The sequence below is a fragment of the Bos taurus genome, chromosome 17 (assembly GCF_002263795.3).
Source record: "Bos taurus isolate L1 Dominette 01449 registration number 42190680 breed Hereford chromosome 17, ARS-UCD2.0, whole genome shotgun sequence".
NCBI classification, from domain to species: Eukaryota; Metazoa; Chordata; class Mammalia; order Artiodactyla; family Bovidae; genus Bos; species Bos taurus.
The window spans coordinates 68,330,934-68,356,262 of record NC_037344.1 but is presented as its reverse complement, the minus strand read 5'-3'; the positions used below and the strand labels follow the sequence as shown (position 1 = coordinate 68,356,262).

The 25,329-nt window shown below is 48.0% G+C and overlaps 1 protein-coding gene and 1 long non-coding RNA gene across 2 annotated transcripts in view; one reads left to right on the top strand and one right to left on the bottom strand.

Annotated features, from left to right (window-relative positions):
• The window catches only part of ZNRF3 (zinc and ring finger 3), a 144,929-nt gene that overhangs the window by 48,044 nt on the left and 71,556 nt on the right, over window positions 1–25,329 (bottom strand). The window contains exon 2 of the mRNA XM_024977815.2: window positions 12,867–12,992. Coding sequence (XP_024833583.1) covers window positions 12,867–12,992 — 126 coding nt within the window. The remainder of the gene's footprint in view (window positions 1–12,866; window positions 12,993–25,329) is intronic.
• LOC112442056 (uncharacterized) lies at window positions 7,055–14,332 on the top strand. The gene is made up of 3 exons (XR_003030079.2): window positions 7,055–8,702; window positions 11,574–12,260; window positions 12,978–14,332. It is a non-coding gene; the product is annotated as an uncharacterized lncRNA (long non-coding RNA).

Genomic DNA, 25,329 nt, shown 5'->3' with positions numbered 1-25,329 from the left:
TGGGTCTCAGTAAAAGAGAGAGCTTTCCTTCTAGTGATAAACCATAATGGAAAAGAAGGTGAAGAGGAATATATATGTGTGTAACTCATCACTTGGCTATACAGCAGAAATGAACACAACATTGTAAACCAACTATACTTCAATAAAATTTAAAAGAAAAAAAATGAGCTTTCCAGAGATTTCTTTGGCATGATACTAAAAGAAAATACCAATTAACTGGACTCTGCTGAAATGTAAGCTTTTCTGCTCCAAAGGACACTATCAACAAAGTGAAAGAAAACCCCCAGTATAGGAGAAAATATTTGCAAATTGTATATTTGATAAGGGACAGGTATCAAGGATATATGAAGAACTCTTAGGATCTGAATAGCTATTCATATTTCTTCATAAAAGATATGCAAACTTTGAATAAGCACATAGAAAAGGCGCTCAATATCATTATCCAACAGGGAAATGCAAAGCAAAACCACAATGAGACACCACTTCATACCCAGGAGGATGGCTGTAATCAAAAAGACAGATAATAACAAGTGTTGGCTAGCATTTGGAGGAATCATACACTGCCGGCAGTAGTAAAGAACGTGCGGCCCCCTTGGGAAAATAGTTTGGTAGTTCCTCAAAGGCTAAACAGTTATCACATGACCCAGCAACTCCACTCTTAGTTACCTACCCAAGATAGATGAAATCCGATACCTACACAAGATCATGCACACAAATGTCCATAGGAGCATCACCCTAGTAACCCCAAAGCAGAAACAATCTAAATGTTTTTATCCGCACATCGATGGATGAACAAGCGACGAACACACACAATGAACTGTTATTTGGCAATTAAAAGAAACGACGTGCTGACAGCTCACTGCCACGTGGATGAACCTTGAAGACATCAGGCTAAGCCAAAAAGAAACAGGTACAGAAGTTCACGTTCTGCATGATTCCATATGTATGGAATGCCTGGGATGGAGGGGAGATGAGGGCTCAGAGGTACATGGTTTCTTTCCGGGCTGATGAAAACGTTCAGACATCTGATAAGGGACTTCTGTCCATTATATATAAAGACTATGAAAATACCAAAATTAATAGTGAGTGATGGTGGCCCAATTCTGTGAATATACTAAAGTCCACTGTGTGTGCACATGTGTGCTCGGTCGTGTCCGACTCTTTGTGGCCCCGTGGACTGCAGCCTGCCAGGCTCCTCTGTCCATGGGATTTCCCAGGCAAGAATACTAGAGTGGGCTACCGTTTCCTTCTTCAGGGGATCTTCCTGACCCAGGGATTGAACCCGTGTCTCCTGTGTCTCCTGCACTGTCAGGTGGACTCTTTACCACTGAGCCACCTGAGAAGCCCCCCAGGACCACTCTATACTTAGATAAAAAGAAGCCTTTGTGTGGGAACAACCTGATCAGTCATTTCTTTTCTGTTTCTGTGTAGAGTCCAATCATCTGAAAACTTATTTCTTGAACAGAAATGGGTAGAAAAATTTTGATAGGGAAAAGATCTTGGGCATTTCAAAGTTGAAATAGGCTTGACTGGCAGTTGGTTTTAACCACTGTATACACCTCCTAGTAAAACTTATGTGTGTGTGCTGAAATGGAGTGAAACTTGGATATGATGATGAACAGATTCTGAAAGCAGCTCCCCATGCTGACAGAGTTGGGGCAGGCTATGATATACTTAGGGGTTTCCTGGTGGCTCAGATGCTAAAGAATCTGCCTGCAATGCAGGAGACCTGCGTTTAATCCCAGGGTCAGGAAGATCCCCTCGAGGAGGGAATGGCAACCCACTCCGCATTGCCTGGAGAATTCCATGGACAGAGGAGCCTGGCGGGCCACAGTTCAAAGGGTTGCAAAGAGTCGGATATGACTGAGTGACTAACACTTTCATACTTTCATGATATACTTACTGAGTGGGAGAGAATGAGGTTTAATTAGAATTCCCTGGTCTAAAGAATAGCAACAGCAGGCATTTGCTGTGTTGATTTACCGACGGATTAATCCTTTTAAATGTTTTTGTAAGCAGGACTTCCCCAGCAGCCCAGTGGTTAATACTCTGCACTTCCACTAAAGGGGGAATGGGTTCGATCCCTGCTTAACTAATTCCATATGCTGCACAGCGTGGCAAAATTAAGTAACTAAATAAATTTGCCAAAAAAAAAAAAAAAAAGTGTTTGCAAACAAGCGTATTTTACTTAACTCGGGGGGACTATGTTCTGAAACAACAAAAATTAAAACAGTGTGTTATTGGCCTTAAAAGGAATACAGAATCTGACAGTAGATAATACTGTCTGCTATAGGTTTCAGTAGGTCAGAATATGTTATCTTTTTAAAGGAGGAAGATACATAAAACGAAGGAAATGACAACTTTGAGAAAGGCAGAGACTCTAATTAGCCACTCCCTGATGTTACACATCAAAATAAATTGAGTGATTTAAAGATGTAATATATTACAAGAAAACCAATGATAACAGAAACAGTGCAAAAGGCAAAATGATGCTAAGCTTGCAAGGGAGGGGAGAAAATAATTAACTTTATTTATTTATTTTTTAAATAATTAACTTTAAAAGCAATAGGAGAAATCATGAAGGAGTGATGGCTATGTACAAACTTTAAGCTTCTGCATGCCAAGAAAGCTAAAACAGACAAAATTAGTAAATACAAGGGCCAGTTTAAAGACATTCCGAACAAGGAATTAATATGTTACTATTAAAAAAAAAAAAACTACATTAAGATCCACCCATAAATGAGCAAGGGGCCAGAATAGACAATTCACAAGAGAGGAAATTTAATTAGTAGATGGAAAGATGCTTGGCACTTAATGCTTGCTGATAATCAAAGAAATGCAAAGGAAACAATGAAGTACTATTTTTATCTTTCTAATCAGTAAAGAAACATAGTAACTATAACGGTCAGTGTTAGCTGTTTGTTTCTGTGGAAAATGGTTCACACTTACTTCACTAGTGGCAAGGTAAACTGAGGGAGCTTTCCTGAAAAGCAATTTGCAACTGTTTGCAGCAAGAGTCCTTAAAAAATGTTTATGTCCTTTCATCTATAATCTGCTCCTGGAATATTACCATGAGAGAATAATTCAAAGAGAGAGAGAGAAAAAAAAAAAAAAACAACGGAAGTCCATCTTACATGAAGAAAGCTTTCAGTGTGGCTTCTTTGTAAGGACTGAAAATAAAACAGAAGCCATCTAATTACTGAACCGTGGGGGTCGACTACATCGTGGTATGTTCCACTGTCAGGTCCAATGAAAGGACAGGTTACAAAAGTAACAAAACTGGTCAAATGACTAGCATGCGTTATTAAGTTTAAGAAGGCAGAACAGAGATGCATGCCTTCGTAATAATTACATTAAACATCAGACTTGGACTCCCTGGAAGACTGGAAGGGAATAAACCAAGACTGACAGTACTTGAATTGAAGGAGTAAGATTAAAGTTGGACTTTCCCCTTCGGTTTTTCAATAATCCATAATTAATTGTTTCATGCAACAAATATCCACCAAGTGCCCAATATAGGTACTAGGCACTGTTCTTGGCACTAGGAATATAGGACTGTGTACAATTATTATATTGCTTTAAAAAAAAAAGAAAAGGGACCAGAAAATTGTTAGTTATAGAAACAGTAAAATAAGTTAATGCTATAAATTTGGGGTATATCTTTAAAATAAGGGATTATAAAATGTTAAGATTCTATTAATTGAAACTCTAAAAAAAGGGAAAATATTACAAAAATAACTCATCTAAAAAAAAAATCTAGGGACTTCCCTGGTGGTCCAGTGGTTAAGACTCAGAGCTTCCACTGCAAGGGCAGGAAACGTGGGACCCCTTTATCCAACCCCTTAATCCAACTTTATGGCCAAAAGCAAACCAAAAACAAACAATTTACTATATTTACAGATTTTTTTAAAAAAAGATTTTGAAGCTAACCGCTTTAAAATCTGATTTCTAAAGACTGAGCCAAAATAACAAAGGTTCCTAGCAAACATCACATTCTTTTCTCTGAGGTTCATTTAAGAGTCAATACTTGTGAAATGGGCTTCCCAGGCGGCACTAGTGGGTAAGGAACCTGGCTGCCAATGCAGGAGACGTAAGAGACGCGGGTTCGGTCCCTGGGTTGGGAAGATCCCCTGGAGAAGGGCATGGCAATCCACTCCAGTATTCTTGCTTGGAGAATCCCTTGGACAGAGGAGCCTGGTGGGCTACAGTCCATAGGGTCGCACAGAGTCAGACACGACTAAAAAGCGACTTAGCAAGCAGCGCACTTGTGAAAATCCATCAGCAATGGGGTAAAGTGTAATAGGGACAGCTGCGTGCTTTATAAGCTTCCCTGGTGGCTCGGACAGTAAAGAATATGCCTGCAGTGCGGGAGACCCAGGTTCATATCCCTGGGTCGGGAAGATCCCCTGGAGAAAGGGATGGCTACTCACTCTAGTATTCTTGTCTGGAGAATTCCACGGGCAGAGGAGGAAAAATAGCCCAAGATCTTCAGGCAGACTAGATATTTATTTTATCCAGCAGTGCTTAGAACTACTGGAAAGTGTTGGTACTCTTTAGTATTTTTATAACTAGCAAAAATGAGGCAGGATTTAAAGGGTTTCAGTATCCCAATTGTTAAGACTGTCTCAAACTTAAAACAGCACAAAACGTATTAGACTACAGGGCCCGAAGTCTGATTTGGAAAGTAAGATCACCAAAGCAAAATGCTACCTTTTATCAGATGAAATACAGTGCTTTCTGTACGGGGAACAAATTCGAAAGACAATGAGGCAGAGAAATGGCTTCTGTCCACAGTTAGCAGACAAATCTGGCCAGCATCCCTGCTCCTCTGCATCTGCACCCAGTGGGACTCTCTGCCCAGCCTGGGCAGAGAGTAAGTAGATGGAGCCTTGGGGCTGATCTCCAGAGATGCAGGTCACCTGACTTGGAACTGTTTCTGTACACATTACCATGACTTACTGTGTTAGGTTCTAACTTCATTTATAATTCAGAACGGCCTCTCAAAAGTAGACAAGGTCATCGGCTACTTTAAAATTTTGTTTATTTATTTTTGGCTGCACTGGGTCTTCATTGCTGCGCGGGGGCTCTAGAGCTTGGGCTCAGTTGTTGTCCCGAGACAGGTGGGATCTTCCCGGACCAGGCATCAAACCAGTGTCCCCTGAATTGGCAGGTGGATTCTTTACCGCTGGACCACCGGGGAAGCCCCATTAGCTACTTCTGATGGTCTTTTCTGCTGGCCTGTCACACCAGCCCGTTTCCTAGGACAGTCTCGTTTGTGGCCTCTGCTCTATTGAGAGCCTGGTTCAGTTGGAGGGGACAGTGGCCAGGGGAGTGCTATGAGCCAGGCTTCCCCCGGTCCGGGGAGGTGGCCGGCAGCCTCAGACCGCCAGAAACATTATTTTGCTGTATTCACTCGCTCTACCGTCAAAACTGCCTAAAGCCTTTCAGGGGATTTCAAAGAAAAGTTTCGGTTAGCCTTTTATAGCTGAAAATGTCTCAGATCTAGCTTAAAAAAAAAAAAAAAAAAGTCTTGTGCTTAATATAGCCTGTTAACCAAGAGGTTCCTGGAAGATTTAGGTGAAGAAGAAAAGCATCCCATTAAAAGTTTGTGACTTTCAAACCAGACACAGGACGTGAGAAGCAAAGTGGTATTCCCTGAGATTTTCCTTTTTCCATTCATATCATGCCAATCTTTTCTTCCTGATCTGATTTCTTTTACTAAGTTCCTTTCTTGCTTTCCTTTTTAACCAAATATGGGAGGTATGTACCCAAGTGCTCCTTAAAATAAATCTGAGGAGCCTTCCAAACTTCCTCTCCAGCCAGAAACCCACCTCATCTCAGGAGTATGTTTAGAGCGGGGAGGAAACTGATATTTGCCGAATATTCACACCCTCTGAGACTGACGGACGTCATTTTTTAAAATCATCACAACGCTCTTTACAGAGGACAGTGTGGAGAAATGAAGACAGAGGGAGGTGAACCGGCCCAGGGTGAGGTGCACAGAGGAGTGCAGGGGGCCTGGGTGGTGAAGGCACAACGCATCCGTGCAAATCCTGCTCCCCACACTCCTCACGCAGAAACAAACGTGCACTGACGCGGATCACGCACTTCAGCCAACACACCACCAGACACCATGGCCCTGCCTTCATGCCAGAGGCCAGTGGGCACAGAAGCAAGAAAGAAGTGGGAATTAAGGGTCTGCTCAGGGAGACAGCACGTGTCCCAGAGAGATGGGGCTTCTCAACGTTGACATTAGTTAACATCCGGGGCCAGAGTGTACTTTGTTGTTAGGGAGGCCTGGCCTGTGCATCAAGGGGTGCTGAGCAGCAAGGCAGCATCCCCAGCTTCCACTTGCTTGATGCCAGCAGCAGCCCAACCCCACCCCCACCCTCTCCTGGATATTTCTGTCTGAAAACCAAACAGGTCTCCTGATACTGCCAGATGACATTAGGGAGGTGTGTGTGCGCACACGCGTTTTCCTGCCCCCCACCCCCACCCCAGGTGAGAATCGCTGCAATAAAAGGCCCCAGGTGACGTGCTCTGGGAAGGTGTGACACACATAAGTGTCCCAAACACAGGTGCTCCTAGGGATACCATGGCAAATTGCTCGGTCACAGTGCCCTGAGCTCAGGTATGTGGCAAACTTCACACTTACTTCCCAGCAGTGCCTGTGATGGGGGGGTGGCTGCTAAGAGACCCTGCTCCAGTCGGCCAGTACCTTCCTTTGGCTCTTGAGACACAGCCGGGGATCTCATTCCCAGGGGCGCTAGGCTGGGCTTGGCCTAGGAGTCAGGCCCCCAGGGTTGCAGGGGACACCCACCTGTGACCGAACCCCGGATGAGGAGGGCACGATGACCCCCACTCCCATCCACCACCCACCATTCATCTCCAGAACTCTTCCACCTCCTCTCTGAAACCCTGGCCCCGTTGAACACTAATTCCTCATCCTCTCCTCCCCGCAGCCCTGGCAACCACCACTTTGCTTCTGTCTCTAGGGATCTGACCACTTAAGTAATGGCACTGTGAGTGCTGAAAGCTACCGAAGGATAATAAGGGAAGCGGGGAGGGAGAAAGAAAGGGAGCTTGGGCACCAAGAGCTGCTAGTTGATTTGTGTCTCTGGCTGTGTGTGAACCCGACATGCACTCTCCCCCGAGGTCCCTCCTATCTCCGGAAGGTGGAATCGGGCAGAAGGGTTTGGTGACCGTCCCAGGCCACGTGGATCTGGGGGCTGGAACTGGGCTTTAAATTCAGGTTAGTTTGGTGACTAAACCCAAATCTTAACTGTTATGTGTTCCCGCTCCCCCCGGCTGTCTTGAAAACAGTAAATTCCTTTGATTCTGTTTTCTGTCTTGCAGTCGCTTTGGGCACCAAGGGATCTGTTCTCTAGAAGAAGTTACCAAGAAACACTCCGAGGGCTGGCCGTGGGGTTCCGTTCTCCACCGACCCCTCACCCCTGGGTTTCCCGCAGCTCAGTCTCACGGGACGGTGGTTCCCAGCAGTGTCTGCCCACCGTGCTCGGCCAGGAGGCCGCCCCAGGTGGAAGCAGAAGAGGCTGGGTGGAGAGCTGGGAGATCTGAGGGCGAACGCGAGGTCACCATCATCGGCTAAAGCCTCATCAGAGCTCCCAAAGCCTTGGTGTCTGGGCCCGTTCAGCTCCGGAAACACCCGCCAGCACAGTAACCTGACTGACCCTCTCCCTAGACCTAGACACCACTGCCAAGCAAACTCCCCGGCAAACCTTCAGTGGCTCCCAGCTTCCTGGGGGATGGAGATGAAACCCTGTCATCTCAAAGCCTCTTCATGCCCCAGCAGCTTTCAATACCCGCCAAGGAACCTGCTCCCACACTCCCTGCCTGCATCACCCCCTCACACAGCCCGTCCAGCCACTGGCTTCTGGGGACGGCCCTCAGTTCAGGACAAGAGGAAGCAGCTCCTCCGGGTGCAGGAACCAGAGCGGGGGCGGCTTGTGAGTGCACATGTGACCTGGTGCCCGCAGGGGCTGCTGAGGCACAGTAGCCCAGAGCTGGCCCTCGCCAGCTTCCTTCTTCAAAGTGCATCTTCCACCACCCCTGCCCCCGCAACACACACACACACACACACACACACACACACACACACACACAGCTGGGCAGTTCCAGCATGTTCCCAGCCCCAGATCACAGCTGACAGACTAAAGGGAGCACCTGATCCAAGATGCATCGGATCAAGGGATATTAGGGTGCTGTTTCCCCCGCAGGAGATAGCGAGTGGGAGTGAAATGAAGCAGATGCCCAGAAGACTCGGGGAGGGACCCCGGCACTGAGCCTCATGGTCGGCAGCTGCAGTGGAGCACAGCACCCCCATCTCGGGCTCCCTGACGACATTCAGAACCTCAGGAGTGGATCCAGCTGTGGGCTCAACACAGCTCAAGCGGGGTTTCTACTCAAAAGAACCAGCACTCCTCACGTGGCCAGTAACCACTGAAGTGCATCCAATTCTTAAATGCAGAGAAACCGCCAAAGACAACAGGAGCCAAGAGGAAGACACCACCATCGGAGAGGCGGCGGGACAGGCCTCATCTCAGATTTTGGCTCAGCCCCTGGGAGTCATCTGATCTCAGGAGACGTTGAGATGTCCTCAGCACAGGATGGGGATCTAGACACGGCCCCGGGGTTGGCCTGACGATGGGAGGAGACGCTGCGTGGGACGCCCTCGGCTCTCGGTGAGTACCCAGCACACGAGGGCTGCTGTCACACCCTCGCGGGGCGTCCACTGAGGGCTGGGCGCTGCGCTCGGGGCTCCCCGCAGAACTCCCACCACGATGACAGGGGCGGCGTGAGCCCGGGTGAGTACAGGCCCCCAAATCTGAAGGGACCTTTCCAAGGCCACTCAGCCAAAGCTAGGTTCTCTTTGACTTAAGCCACCTGCTTTTCTTGTCTTTCTGCTAACTTCCTGCTATCCTCCTGAGGACTGCAAAAGCCAAGTTCAAATCTGTTGACCATCCTGTGCTTCAGAACCCTAAGAGCCCCCTCCAGCGTAGGGTGTGGGGTACGGAGCTCTGCCCTGCTTCCATGTTTGGTGACTCCAGGCTGAGCAGGCTGTGTTGGATCTGAGCAAGTCTGGTATGTTCCCTGCCACGAGGCTGTCCATGCGGTGGCCGGACGATGTCTTACCTATCCCATAGGATGCTTTATACAATAAATACTGCTTGAATTAAAGGGCTGAAATGCCTGGGGCCTAAACACAGACTCTTCCAACTTTGGAGATGGTTGAAGACCCTTACTTTCAAAAGCAAGCTGCTCAGAAATGTCTACTTTATTCTGTTTTAATTTCTGAAGACTTAGATCGTTGCGGGTAACACAGCCAGTGTTTCAGTGTTGCAACTAGAAATCTCTGAAAGGTAGAATCTCAAGGGAAGCTTTTTAATATGATACAGAAGTACAACATATCAGACGAGAAAGGAACCCAGGACAGCCTTGTCACATGATGTGGAAGAGAGAGGCCCAGGAAGTGGAAGGGACTTGCCCGGGGTCTGGCCTGGAACCCTGGCCAGCTGCATTCTGGGGGGCGGGGTGGGGTAGGGCGGCTTACCCCCATCCCAACTCTGCAACCCCCCCAGGCCCCGAGCTGATCCAACTGTCTGCCTTTGCCTCCTCCAGAATCAAAAAGATTATAAGGAGAGGATCGTAAATCACTTTTCTCTCTTGAGTTTACAGTGTTCCCTTTTTTTGAGGAGTTCAAAAGCACTCAGTAATAAACCCAGGTGATGAGTTTATGTCTTTCACTCTTAAAATGAAACTTTATTTGAACTCCTGGAGAGGCATTTAACGTTGTTTTAATTTAGGACATTCCTCCAGTATTGCAGCGTTTCGCCCCATGGCATTTTCTGTGGGCGGGTAGGTGAAGGGCGTGGGTGACGGGGAGGGAGAGGGGTCTGTGTCTCCCCTTCCCGGTACAGGCCCTTCCAGATGCTGGCGGACCCTCCCTTCTATGGTTTTCAACAAGTCTCAACATCCACAGGAGGAGGAGGGGGCCCACCCGCACGCCCACGGGGACTTGGCTGCCCACCTCCTTCTTGCCCTAGCTGCTGAGAGCAGAGGGAAACACGCCTGAGTGCAGAAAACCACGCCGAGCGTCCGTGGTGGGGTGGACCACCCTGCTCATCCCGCGTTACCCTCTTGCCACTGTGCTTGCTTGGGGGCTCGGGAAGAAAGAAAGGGCAGCTGGCAAAGTAAATAAAACTGAAGCTGGAAAAAAAACTTCTGAAGAAGAAGGTGAGAGGGCAGAAGAGAGGGAGGGAGGGAGCGAGGTGAGGAAGGAGACAGGGAGAGAGGCTTGACTCCGGGTACCTCCTCAGTCAGTCCAGGTTTTGGGCAAACGCGAAACTGCCCTGCTACCTCTGGCCCTGGCGGTTTTGCTCATGATTTTATGCGGGTGTTAAGCCAAATTTCAGTCACTAACCACATGTGAATACTGCCTGGCCACCACACAGCCCCTCCAAACAGAACCATGGCGGCAGGGACAAGGGGTCGGGGACGGCCTATTGCTTGCAAGCAGGCGGAATCTTGTGCTGAGGTCCTGCATTCAATACATACTTGGTGAAGGAATAAACATGACAGATACTTAATGGTGCAGTATACGTCAAGAGTTTCTATTCCTTCTGGCTTCGCGGGCAGGCAGGCCAAGCCATACACAACGCAAGTCACACCCACTCCATGGCTGTTCCAGGTAGAGAAGCAGCAGCTGGGTTCTTGGAGTGACTTCAACACCGCTCGGGCCCCAGGGGACCACGGCGGGTGGGGCCGAGGAGGCCATGTTCCAGCCCATTTACAGACGTAACAGACGCGCGGGTGGAGGCCCACCGGACTGCGGCCGAGCTGCTGAGCCCTGCAGAGCAGCAGCTTCAGTACAAAGGAAAATATCCTATTGGGGGAGTGTTAGCTACAAGGAGAGCACTGTGCCCAAGCCCTGGATGTGGTTGGCATTCCTCCTAGGAAAACACTAACATTTTCTCGAGGGGGTTGCTGCTCTCTTAGCATCATTAGGCAGCATGGCCACCTATTTAAACGATGAAGGATGGGGCCTGGGCCGCCTGAAACACATCGAGTCGACTTCGTGAATTGTAAACCAAACAGGCAATAGTCCCTGTGGGGGTTTTTTTGTTTTTCCTTCTTCTTCTCTAAAAGGGTGGTTGGGGGGTGGGGCGGGGGGGAGGGTGTTTCCTGGTGGCTCAGTGGTAAACAATCCCCCTGCCAGTGCAGGAGACACGGGTTCGATCCCTGATTTGGGAAGAGCCCACATGTCTCAGAGCAACTAAGCCCACGCACCCTAGGGCTCGCGCTTCGATACAGGGGAAGCTACTGTAATGAGAAGCCCGTGCATTGCAACTAGAGAAGAGCCCTCGCGGCAATGAAGACTCAGCACAGCCAAAATCAAACCAAGAAGGCAGGGGAACTTGACAAGTGGTCGGAAGCTACCCAAGAAGACAGATGGGACAGAAACATCACAGATCCGTGAGGGTCTCCTGGTCCAAAAGTCTTCAAGGAAACACTGACTGGGACATTTTCCTTCTCTCTTTCATTTTCGTATTTAGCTCTTTATTTGGCTTTGCCGGGTCTTCAGTTGCGGCATGCGGGATCTTTAGCGGCAGCATGCAAACTCTTCGTTGTGGCAGGTGGGATCTAGTTTCCTGACCAGGGATTGAACCCAGGCCTGCTGCATTGGGAGCGTGGAGTCTTAGCCACTGGACCACCAGGCAAGTCCCCTGGGACATTTTCATGTGTTGGAAAAGGCTCTCAAGTGCCCTGTATCAGAACCACTCTGCTCTGGGGTGAATCTCCTCAGGAGGTCAGAACCAGGACTGTTTCCCCCCACCGCCCCCGCCAGTTCTCTCCCCGTGATACCTAGACAGCTGTTTCTGAGAAGATAAAAAAACATCCAGGCAATAACACTTATCCTTAGGCTGTACTGCCGCTCCTCCAACCAAAATCCTAGCAGCTTTCTCCAGACCTTTCTCTTTACCAAAACGATCCGGTTTAAAACAAGATGTCATCTGTTGTATTTTGACATCACTGACATATGGTTTTCCAAAATCAATGGACCTCTATCTTTTATCTCATACCACAACCAGAGGTAATGCTGACCCTAAAAGAGTTGTTTTTTGTTCTTATAAAGTACTTCTAAGTGGAAGAACAAAACAGTCAATGGCAGCAGAAGTTTCTGGAGCCCTCTCTCTGCTACACGTTTTGTCTCTCATCTCACCTCCTGACCGTCCTGTGAGGTAAGTTCTAAGACAGGACCGTAATTGCTGTCTGCCATTCGGAAACCAAAAAAGCTCCACAGCCCCCAGATTTTTCCATAACTCAGCTGGCAGCAAAACAGCAAGGCCCTGAGCTAACACCAGGCTGTTTAGATTCCAGTTGTCCCACTAGGTGTGAATATCCATGCAGGCAGCTACCAGGCTCTGCGTGTGTTCGGTTACTGAAGGTGGCTCCGTGTCTCCTTAATACAAGATATGTGCACCTGAGCACCTTTCTAACCCCCCCCCCAAATCTCAGAATTCTGAAATATCTGGCCCCAGGGCTGTAAGATAAGGACTGTGAATCTCTATGACCAACCCAGTTTGCCGATAAGAAACTGGGAATCCCCGAGGGCGAGAGACCTGCGCGAGGCCACATGGCGGGCAAGGGCAGAGGCCACTCTGAGGCTGCGGCTGCCACCAGTGTCCAAGCCGCTGACCACCCTGGGGCGGGGGGCTGCCCCAACACACGACTTCAGCCAGGAAAGAGCGCGGTGCCAAAAGGGCTCTTCTCCACACCCGGCTATTTGAGGGCGTGGACGGCACCGGTCAGAACCGGGGCAGGTTGGGGGAGGGCCAGGGGCTTACCTTGCCGAGGACAGTGAGGCATGGTTTCGGGTCCAGCTCCGGCTGTTCCAGTTTCACCACTCCGACCCAGCCGTATTCATACAGGTCCTCTTCGTCATTGTTGTTACACAGGCCCAGTGGGTGCATCTGGGAAACAAGTGGGGAGAAAGCTTCAGTGGGCAGGCTGCAGGCCTGCGGGGCTCCCGCGGTGCCCGTCTCAGACGCCACAGTCAAGAGCAACCTCGAAACCGGAAAGCATATGGGATTTCAGCATAATGAGCGGAACCCTAGGGAGAACACGGGAGGACCGCTACAAATAGACTGCATGGACGCTGTCTCACTGCTCTGTAGGGAGCAGTCACCCCAGGCGGATGCCATCTGATGGAAAGCAGAAAAAGAGAAGCAGCTTAACCCCCACGTAAGGGCCGGTCTAAATCACTGTGAAATGCCGTGACGCTCAGCGGCAGTATCCCAGACTATCTGGCTTCCAGACCTGAGCAACACATCTACTTCAGCTGACGCAAGAGGACCTGGAAAAGGAAGGGATTTATGGAGAGACCACTCGCCGTGGGGCGGCATCGGCAAGAAAATTAACAGGCCGTTTAAAGGCCACTCCTGGTTACCGGGAGACGGGTGACATTCTTTTGAGGTTTTCTTCAAAATTTGGCAAAGCCCAAAATCAGAGATAGGTAGAAGAGCTGGTCAAATTTTTACCAGGAAAAGTGACGTCGGTGGAAGCCTGAACACAGAATGATGCTGCCGTTTACGCTCACAGTTCAGTGTTGAGTCTGGTATCAGACGGAAGAATCCCTGATAACCATCCAAGAAGAGGAGGTCCTCGAAGATAAACCTAACCTACCACGATGTTAAGGGGTGTATCACGGTGCTAAGCTCTTTAAATAACCGCAAGAAATATGTCTTTAGGTTCCTGACATGAAGAACCCACCCTGTTAGCCAGAATAGATCAATGTCCTAATCTACAGAGCCTGGGAATATGTTATCTTAAAAGACACAAGAGACTTAGACATGTGATGAACTTTGATGTCCTGGATTACCTGGCTAAGCCCAATGTAATCACAGGGGTCCTTACAAGGAAAGGGGGAAATCGTGGAAATAGGGGAGACATGACCAGGGAAGCAGAGGTTGGAGTGATTTGCTTTGAAGATGGAGGTGGGAGCCAAGAGCCAAGGCAAGCAGGTGGTTGGCTTCCAGAAGCTAGAAAAGACGAGGAAAAGGATTCTCTCGCAAGCCTCCAGAGCGAATGTAGCCCTGCCAACCCATTTTTTTCACTTCTGACCTCCAGAAATATGCGAGAGTAAGTCTGTGTTGCTTTAACCCATTCGGTTTGATGTAACTTGTTACAGCAGCAAATAGGAAACTAAAACCTCCTAATCCCCCACTCATTTTATGGATAAAAATGTTTTGGCGTCCCATGATAGTCATTGATATGTGAACATTGTGAATGGACTAAACACCTCTGAACTGTACACTTGATTTTTTTTTAAAGAGGATTCGTAAGTTGTGCTTTATTCAGATTTTGAATCTTACAAAGCAGTTTAAAGAAATGAGGCTGATCTATAGACTAGTACAGACATATCGAATCACAGTGACATACAAAATGAAATTGAAAAGTATATACAGTTTGACACACACAAAATTTTAAATGCATTTTTTACTGATATATTTATGAATATAAATTCTCAAAAAAATTTTTTTTAGAAAGGATACATGCCAAATTCCTATCTAATTTTCTTCTTAGAGAAGGAATTTTGGTATTTATGAACATTCAGAGGGACCTTGAATTGTATACTTTAAAATGGCTTAAATGGTAAATTTGATGTCAATTTTACTGAAATAAAAAAGCTTTTGGGGGGACTTCCCTGGTGGTCCAGTGGCTAAGACTCAGCTCCCGGTGCCGGGGCCCAGGGTTCAACCCCTGGTCAGGGAACTAGATCCTGCATGCCACAGCTAAGACTCGGTGCAGCCAAATAATTAAATAAATGTTTAAATATATATATATATACATATTTAATGTCCCAAGAGTTTACTCAGAAACTACTGTCCTCAGTCAACGCGGAGATCCACAGTGTAAGACAACAGTGATTTCCACTCCTCTGGAGTCTAAGCCAGCCCTGTGTCCCTCAGGAGACCCTGTCCTCAGAGTCCTAGCCCCGCCCCATGACTGACAGTTCCGCACAAGCAGGAAGGCGGAGCAACGGGGCAGGCGAATTCGGGATCTACATCTGGAAATTAAAGCTCTGCAGTGGCCTGAGGTTTAAAAAAAGGGTTTTAACCGTTGCTGAAACCAGCGTTCCCTACCCTTTGAGGGTCAGCCCATGCTGCGCTTACGATGCTCACATTTTCTCATGGGGCACATCCTGAGAGATGCTGGGTCAGGGACAGCACAGGTACACGAGTGAAGAAGAAACGAACTTAAATAGACGTGACTCAAGCCTGACGCTGACACGCCTGATGCCAACAGCAAGGGCTTTGACGGGGAGGAGATGGAGGGACAGAGGGAGAAGAGGGGGCATGGGAGGGCGGTACCAGGAAACCAGAGCAGCAGGAGCTGGAGGAAAAACCGGGGCCCTTTGGCACACTGGGCAGAGGCTCAAGCTATGGAACAGGACGTGCAGGCATGGGAGGGACAGCAAGGGGGTGCCCTGAGCTCGCAGAAACCCCCACTGCACACGCCTCCCACACACTGAGGTCCCCCTGGAGCCCTGGCCTGCACCCCACCTGCAGACCCTCCCCTTCTCGGCAGCCATGCCCTCCCACTCCCCTACCAACCCCCAGACTCCCTTTCAGACCATTGCTGGGGTGACTGTGAGCAGCTCTAAGTGTCAGCCCTGTCAAGGGTGTTGACTTCTGAACAGGGATCAAAGACTTAAAAACCAAAAGGAATTTCTGTAAAGTGCCGGCGGGTGTCATGGGTTGGTATGGGTGGTTTGTTTTCCCCGGGGAGGGTGAAAGGGCCCCCAAGATCGCATCTCAGCGCATCCAAAACCGACCTCGCTGTCTCCACTGACTTCTGAGCTCCTCTCCGGAGTTCTTTCTCTGCCGAGTTCCTTAGAGTTCCTTACTCTAGTTTGTATTTCCAGAGGCCTGAACTGCCCGGCCTGAGAACGCAATCTCAGCCATGTCCCAGGTGTAACTGGTCTCTTCCATCCACCTGCCAGATACTGTCTAGTTGGGTCTTTCTCAACTCAGCCCTGATGACAACATCAGCTTCCAGAAGTGCCTGCCGCCCTAGGTCTCCAAACATTCACATCCTGGGGTCCTCTTTTTCCAAGGGCTCCATGCTATGGGGTCTGTAACATCTTATGGGAAAACCCAAACCAACTTTCTGGCCAACCCAAAGCTAACAAAAGCATAAAGAAAAAAAAAAAAACAAAAAGACTCAGAAACCTAGAACAGAGCTTGACAAAAACTCACTGGAGACAGAATACTTAAAGAGGGGAAGGGCAGCCTGAAATGATGAGAAGATCAGGAAAACTCCTAGGTGGGTCCACAGAAGAACAATGCCAGTAATTCACAAGCTACCCTAAACTGTGAGGATTTAACAGAAGATCTGTCTTGTGTTGTAACTCTGCTCTTGCGCTCTCAGAATAACTTTGTGATGTCAACATTCTTGCTTAAGTTAACTGAAGGCAAATTCCCAGCTGGTCCTCTGTAGTGAGGCTTGACATTAAGAAGCTGTGTCTAGAGACTTTCCAGGTGGTCCAGTGGCTAAGACTCTGCACTCCCAATGGAGGGGGCCCAGGCTGAATCTCTGGTCGGGGAACTAGATCCCACAGGCCACAACAAAGACTGAAGATCCTGAGTGCCACAGCTAAGACCTGGTGCAGATAAATCACAGAGTTTTTTTTTTTTTAAAAAGAAGAAGTGCCTCTTGCTGTTTTCCTCCTGATTTTGTTCCGAGGGGTGTTTGGGGGGGTGGAGAGGATGTGAGCTTTGGAATCATGTAACCATGTTTTAAAACCTGCCTCTTACAAGGCACATCTCCTTGGGCAGATGATTCAATTTCTGTAAACCTCTACTTGCTCATCTGTAAAATGGGAACAGCAGCATCTGCCTCAACAGGGTGCTGTGAGGATTCAATGAGATAGAACACATCATCATAGTTGCACAGCAGACACTCCATCAGTGGGAAAGTCCTCTCCTTCTTCTCTTTCTCTAGGCAGGTCACGCTCGCTTGCAAGTCACACTTCTGCCTAGAATCCTCTGTCCTTCAAGACCAGTTTCAAGGTCAGCCCTTCCATGGAGCTTTCTTAAATGCACCAGTACAGCTAGAGGCTTGCACCCCTGTGTTCCCAAACGCTTTACGTGGTGCTTGCCACAGTTCCTTCACCATCTCCTCAGGGATGGGCAGCTGCTTCTAGAAGTCTTCTCAGAGGTCCCCTTTCACCCCACCCACAGCCTTGCACCCAAAAGGTGCTCAATATATGACCACTGCTACCACGCCTCAGCTCTGCTTGGAAGTCATTTGGGCCCCTGTTTGCCTAGGTGAGGGAGCAGGACAAAACAGGTCAGAATTTCAGCAAACGACTGCATGAACTTTAGTGGAGGCGGCTCTTACAGCCATTGATCCCCAAGTCACCAACACATTCCCAGGACTTTACTGGCGACCTCAGGATTTCCTAGCAACAGCACAGGAGCAAAGGCTGCTCCTTCTTGGTCACCACAGCCGGGCTGGCAGGGGCGGACAGCACTCTCGAAGTGAAGTGCGGGGAACACAACGCCGCCTCCCTTCCCTGGGGCAGGCCCACGACAGGGCTTTATCAGGGTGGTGGAGGGGGATGAGGAATAGAGGATAAATTTCAAATTCTCTCACCCTGGTCTGACCTCAGAAGTTGCTGTCACCTCGGATAAGATGAAGGAATAAAGTGAGGAATAAGCAGGCATTGGATCAAGGGCACAGGGAACCCAACAGAGAAGAAAAATAGAGGGAAATCCCAGGATGACAGCTATGCCACTGGCCGGCCGGGCGAGCAGCCCAGATGGGGCCAGAAGGATGAGCACTGCAGACAGCACCAGATAATAAGCAAACAACAGCAGCAGCCTGGGTCATCACCCAGGGGGTCTGGCAGTACTGGGCAGAGTGTTAGAGTTCTGAACAGGAGAATGAAATGTGATAATTATACAGCAAACTGAAGCAATGGAGGCAAAGGGGACAATTATTAGCTCCGGAAAAAAACCAAAACGTCAACGCCAGAATTGTAAACCACAGCAGGGCATGGCATGCAGGACCTGCTTGGGAATAGTGACAGCCATAAAATGTAAATCCCGATCTAGGCATTAATTATCATGTGACTACACTGGGAAAATGCAGAGATGGGAAATGTGTGACAGGGGGCGATGCGGGGGGCGGGGAGGCGGAAAGGTTGGGGCTGGGGAAGGGATGAGGCGGGTAAGAGAACAAAATGTCCATCTTCCATAGGAGGAAGACAAAAAACGTATAAATGGGCTAAAATATGAGGCAGTATAAGCATGCTATTTAGAAATTGACAGAAACTTAGAAATATTCCTTGAGGTGAACAATAGAAGAAACCACTAAATAACTGAAAATAGTTCCCTCTGAGAAGAGCAATCGGGAATGGCAACAGGTGCCCTGGAGGAAGCCTCTTTTTACTAAAAGCCATGAAGTGCCCTTTGCCCGTTATAAATGTACACGTGCTTCAGTTTGGCTAGGATCTTTGCAGGCACTGCTGGACAAAACACCTTCCTCTAGGTGTTCCAGCCGATTCTCTGGGTCCTGCAGGGAAGTATTCCATCGGGCCAAAGAGAGACCCCGCAGGCAACCTGCACAGGACCGTGGCCTTGGAGGAGGGCCGTCTGGGATGGCTCTTGGGAGCCCCCAGGCCCAGGGTTGGCGATGGCGGGAACACAGCTCGGGGGGACTCAGGGAGAGCGGTGCAGAGAGGACCCGCAGCCCACGCCACCCCCACAGCCCAAAATAACTTCCGGGTGGCACCAGGGTGTGACGAGGACTTGGGTGTTGCAGAGGTGGCAGACACAAGGGGCCCTGGTTTTCTCCCAGACACAGACAGATCCTATAACCTCCAGGAGGGGTGCCGAACGACCGACCTGCACTTCCCCACAAGGAGCTGCTCAGGGCCAAATGGCTATCAATGAGTAGAGCAGAGTCCTGGCCACCGGCGGTGCCAGGAATCAAGCGTCTGGCTTCATGCTGAAATATGAAGATGAACCTTCTTCAAATTTCTCGGAGCCTGATGGGGTTGGCTATCAGGGTTTCACTGTTTTCTTAATGGACAAAGACTAGAGGGAACTTCAAAGCCGAAAGGCTATGTCAGACAAGGTTAAATAACTGAAGAAAACAGAACCACTTTCCCTTGGGGACAGGACATCAAGCCAGGCTTTGAAACCAAGACCCGCTCTTTAAGAAGCTCTCAGTACAAAATCCTTGAGATATACCAGGGCGCTTTCCACACGTCTGAAAGGGCAAAACTGAAACCGGGGCTGGTGGAGCTCTTATCCAAGGTTACAATATCTCCACACTCTGCTGCAAGTTTAAAATAACTTCAAAAGGGCCGCCTGCTTCTAAGTGGGTTACTGTTACACTGGAGCCAAACACGGAACGAATAGGAGGAGAGACATTTTGGTCTGTAATATTATCTCATCAAAAAATTCCTGGGGATTTAAAAGGGAAACTTCCTTCCTTTTGTCCTCTCGCCGCCCGTCGACTAGGGTAGGGTGTCAGTGCGGTACAGGGTTTCACAGCCCCGGACCTTTTCTTAAAAGGTGTGGTGGCTGCGGTCAAGACTTATAATTTATGTGAAAGAGTGGAAAAGGACAGCTCCACCCGCTTCTCTCTTGAATCATAAGGATTATTTTTTTTTTCTCTTCTATGTACAAAGAAACAGCTCTCTTTTGCTCTTTGAACAAACATCTTGAACCTCCTTCTGGAGCTAGAATCCAGAGGGCCTCGAACACAGTTTTTCTCCCCCGGTTGTCATAGCAATGGGAACAGAAAGTACCACAGACAGACACAGAAAAGGAGCTGGCTGTTGCTGCTGTTTGCTGGAAACTTCGAAGTGGGAATTGTCTGAGGATTAAAACCAGTGTTTCTTTTGCCGAGGACTCTGGTTTTCTGAACATGGTCTTCTGCCATGGGCATCACTTTTTAGAGAAAAACCAAGAACCACGTCTACCCTTTTTGCTTCCTCTTGGTACCAAAGAACCACTGAGAAGCTGCCTGTCGGAAGCTGTGCAAAGCAGCAAGCATTTCAAATCCACCTTTTCACCTGAACATCTCCAGGCACTGAATTTGGTCAGATGATTATGTTGAAACTTAGATATAGCCCTGTGTCTATCCCAGGTCTGACTTTATAGACCTTCACTTAGAACTTCCAATTCTGACTCCAAGTAGGTGAGGATATATTTCCTAAGTTAAATTTTATTTTCTAAAAAAGAAAAAAGTATCCAATAGCCTATAGAAAACCATCTGAAAATGTTCTGTTCTAAAAATGACTCAAAGTGACTCATACCACTACCTGATGACAAGAACTGAGCTCCACACAGAAGTCCACGGACACAGTTTTATTTTAATTGCAAGATGTAATAAAGGACACCTGATTGTTCCTACTATAAAGAAGGTAAGGGTTTGGTGCCTGTACACACCAAAGAGTTACTAAATCAAGAAGAAACATGGTGGAGGGGAAAGCAAAGTGGGCTTCTCATTCTCCCAGTTTTACAAACAACTATAAAACCACAAAATCAACAAAGCTACGTGGTGCCAGTCTTAAACTAGAAAAATGGAACAAGTGGAAACAGAATTCCAAAAACACATTTAAGTTGTTATAAGGTCTTAATATGACGTAGACCAGGGCAACATAAGAATGGAGAAAGGACTCACTCGATAAACTGTTGGAACAGGTGTATAGCAACGCATAGAAAAGCTCAGTTTGGCTGTCCGTAAGCTATTCTGAGAATTGATGAGGCAACTTGAGTTAAGGGAAGCCCTTTAGGGAAGCTTGAGAATAACAAAAGGAGGCAGAAAGAACAAGATATTCTTAAAACGTCTCCATGTTATCAGTAGCAGAAAGGAATGAAATGATGATTATAGGATAGACATCAATAGGTTATAGTAAGAAAACTGAGAGACCGTCAGCCTTACTGTGGATTAATGCACAGTAAAACCACCAACGTAAATCAGTGCTAACCACAGGGGAGGGCTGCTGGGCGCACGTGGACTCGGGTGGAATCTGTCTAGCAACATGCAACAAACCCGAGATCCTATGACTTCCTTTCCCCCATAATTCCATTTTTAGAGAAAATACTGAGGAATTAATCTAAAACAAATAAGTCAAAAACAAACTAACTAAATAAAAGAAGAAACACAATCCTAAAGGAAATCAACCCTGAATATTCACTGGAAGGACTGATGGTGAAGCTGAAGCTCCAATAGTTTGGTCACCTGATGCAAAGAGGCAACTCACTGGAAAAGACCCTGATGCTGGGAAAGATTGAGGGCAAGAGGAGAAGAGGGCGACAGAGGATGAGATGGTTGGATGGCATCACTGACTCAATGGACATGATTTGAGCAATGTCTGGGAGATAGTGAAGGACAAGGAAGCCTGGTGTGCTGCAGTTTATGGGGTCACAAAGGGTCAGACATGACTTAGTGACTGAACAGTAACAACTTTACATGATAAAATCTTCAAGTAGTCCCCCTCCAAGCTATGAAAACGTAGAAAGAAAAAAGATTTCCCTAAGAGTATATAATCAAACCAAACAACATGCTTAATTTATGGGATACTGTACAACCCTAAGAAGATAATGATGAAGATAACAGGGTATAAAAAGTACCATGTATGAAATCGTAAGAAAAGTGTATTCATAAGGCAACACCTATTCAAAAATACCATCTGCAGACGGGCAAAGAATGCAAGGAGACAACGAATTTTAAAAGTTGATGAGTTTAGAGTATAAGGATAGCTGGAGACTTCCCTTTTGTGGATTTTAGTACTATATTCATCCAAACCAACATTTGCTGAGTGCTGACCCAGTCAGCGCACTGACACTGCACAAGAGAAGGTGATTAAGGCCTATTGTTGGGACTTCCCTGGTGGTCCATGGTTAAGACTTCATTTTCCAACGCAGAGGGTGTGGGTTTGATCCCTGGTCCAGGAGCTAAGACCCCACATGCAGCCTGGCACTGGGAGCAAGTGCTGGTCAAACAGCACAGGCTGCGTGCAAGGGCTCAGCAAAGAAAACACAGGAGGAAATTATTATACACCAGCACACAGCGAGGAATCAGCCATGAACACTATCCTAACCAATGATGACAGCAGCTTAGCTCCAGTCATTCTGACACGCCAAACTTGCTCAAGAGGCCACCTGATCACAGAAACACCTTACCAAGTTACACGGCGATTTGACTTCCTTCCTCTGAAACACATAAGACAGATGGACAAAAACGCTTGAAACAAAAATAAAGCTAAAAATTCTTTCACCTAGAAAATACACTGTGAGCATGCTAAATTGCTCAGTCATGTCTGACTCTTTGCTATCCCATGGACTGTAGCCCACCAGGCTCCTCTGTCCATGGGATTCTCCAGGCAAGAATACTGGAGTGGGTTGCCCTGCCCTCCTCCAGGGGAACTTCTTGACTCAGGGATCAGAGCCCCATCTCTTATGTCTCCTGCATTGGCAGGCGGGTTCTTTACCACTATCACCACCTAAAGCCCCAGAAAATACACTTCTTCACCCCAAATATGACAATAAAGGGCAAGTCAGGGGTTCTTTATAAAATAAAGACAACTCCTGAGATTTGAGGGGTTTCTTACAAGGAATACGCAGGGAGAGAATTCAGGCTTGCTGTAACTTTGAGTCATTTTCTGAATGCAAAGAAAGTCAGGCCTTGGGGAGGTAGATTCATTACATTACCTCCCAGTCATGATTCTAATTTATTTTCATTCAGATTGTCTCCTTAATTAGTAAAACGTAGAAAGTAAGATGGGAGGAATGAGCCAACAGTTGCCAAGTAACCACTCTGGACGCAGAGGGACTCAGCACCGTGTTGGGAGCAGGCTCTCTGGTGTCCAGCCTGGGGCAGAGTGTGTCCTTTCCGCTGACCCCATGGCGCTGCCCTGACGTGTTGGACGTGGCTGTGAGCCGCTGGCCAGGGTGGCTTCCGGCACTGCCGCTTAACTTCTGGCCACCTGGGAAGAGCCATGCAACCTCAGAGCTTGCTTCCCGTCTGAGGGCGGTGCTGATCCTGACTACGTGCATCTATTCCTGAGGTTAGCTGCAGTGGGCCCGTGTCCCAGCGGGTGGCCAGTAGGGCAACACATCTGACACCAGAAGCACAAGCAACCAGAGAAAAAAACAGATCAACTGGACTAGTGACACATGGAAAGGACACCCTCAAGAGTGTGCAGAGACAACCCACAGGATGGAAGAAAATACATACAAATCACGTATCTGATAATGGACTAAAATGCGGGAAAATCCTTACCACTCAGTAACGAAAGGACAAATTATCTAATTAAAAAATGGGCAAGGGATCTAAATAGATATTTCTCCAAAAAAAAAAAAAGAAAAAGCAAATGCAAATAAGCACATGAAAAGTTGCTCAACATCATTAGCCATCAAGGAAATGCAAATCAAAACCACAATGAGCTACCACTTCATACCCTTGGTGCTGGGCTGTGCCTAGTCACTCGGTCTTGTCTGACTCTTTGCCACCCCATGGACTATAGCCCACCAGGCTCTTTTGTCCATGAGGATTCTCCAGGCAAGAATACTGGAGTGGGTAGCCGTTCCCTTCTCCAGGAGATCTTCCCAACTCAGGGTTCAAACCCAGGTCTCCTGCATTTCAGGTGGATTCTTTACTGTCTGAGCCACTAAGGAAGCCCCCATACCCTCTAAGACGCCTGTACTCAGAAAGAAAATAACAAGTGTTGCCTACCAGGTGGAAAAATTAGAACCTCCATTCACTTCTTTGGGAACTGTGGAGACAGGACAATAATTTTGCAAACAAACAGAGTTACCATCAGACCTGGCAGTTCCACTCCTAGCTACATAACCAGCAGATATGAAAACATACACCCACACAAACACTTGCACCTGGAAGTTTATGGTAACATTATTCGTTATTCCACCAAAAAGGTGGAAACAACCCAAATGCCCATCAGCAGGTGAATGGGTAAGCAAAGCGTGGCACACTCACACAAGGGCGTATCACTCGGCTCTACCAAGGAACAGAGTCCTGATACATGCTACAACACGGGTGGGCCTTGGAAACATTAAGCCGAGTCAGAGAGACCAGTCACAAAAGTCCACATCTTATATCGCTCCACTCATACGCAGGTCCGGCACAGGGAATGCTACAAATACAGAAAAGAGATTTGTGGTTGCGTAAGGCTGGAGGGTTGAGGAGTGACAGGCTGGGGAAGTAGGACCTAAAAGGTACAAGGTTTCTTTTTTGATATGATTTGAATGTTCTAATACGGATTGTGGTGACACTTTACAGCTCTGCGAATATACTAAGAACCACTGAACCCTATCCTTTATACAGTGAACTGTATGGTGTGTAAATTATATCTCGACAAAGCTGTTATGAAAGAGCTATGCAAATAAAGGGAAAGTTAGAAGAGAAAAAAAATAGGGCAGGACTCTAATTAAGAGCAATGGTATGGCGTGTTGAAGAGAATGCAGTCCTGGAGGTCATTTCCTCGGGCGTAAAGCAGGGACAGGGCCTGCATCTCCTGAGTTAGACAGCAGAAGCCATCGGTAAATTAAGATCCCGGGGCTGGGGGTGAGGGGTGTGTATCGAGGCACAGTGTCTAAGAGGGTGGGGTCTCTAGGAAGAGGGACAACGGGAGAGTGGAGCGGAAGCACAACCATCCCCACTCCCTGTGCCCGACCACGGACCCAAGCAAGAAACTGTCACAGGAAAGCAGGACCCCAGTGATGGAACGGGGTGGGGGGCAAGAGCCTGCAGGGAGGGGACCCGTGCCTCGGGGCCCTCAAGGACCCACTAGCTCCACCCACAGGCCCCGGGTTCACCCCTTCCCGTCCTGCCTCTCTGGAATTGCACTGGTGAGTTTCCAGACTGGAGCATTCAGAAAGGGACACTGGATGAAAACCGCCTGATTAAAACTGTTCTGTGTTAGTCTGTTAATAACAGGGGCGGGAGGATAGGGAGGAGAGGAGACCACAACAATAAAAGCAATAAATCATACGCTGCGCTTTCCCACCCTGGATGACCCTGGGCGAGTGGCATGAGGGCTCTGTTTGTGCCCGAGAGCTAGGGGAACGCCTGCCCCCTGCTCACCCCGTGGGGGTTTGGGGAGGATTAATGAGATAGTGTCTGAGCCTCCAGGCCCCCTGCAGACACCACTGGGTCTCAGGCATTATCAGCACAGGCTAGGACAGCCCTCTGCCCTTTCCTCACCTCATTATGACACCTAAGCTTTATTACGTCTGCTATTAAAGTTCTCACTCTAAGAGTGTACCA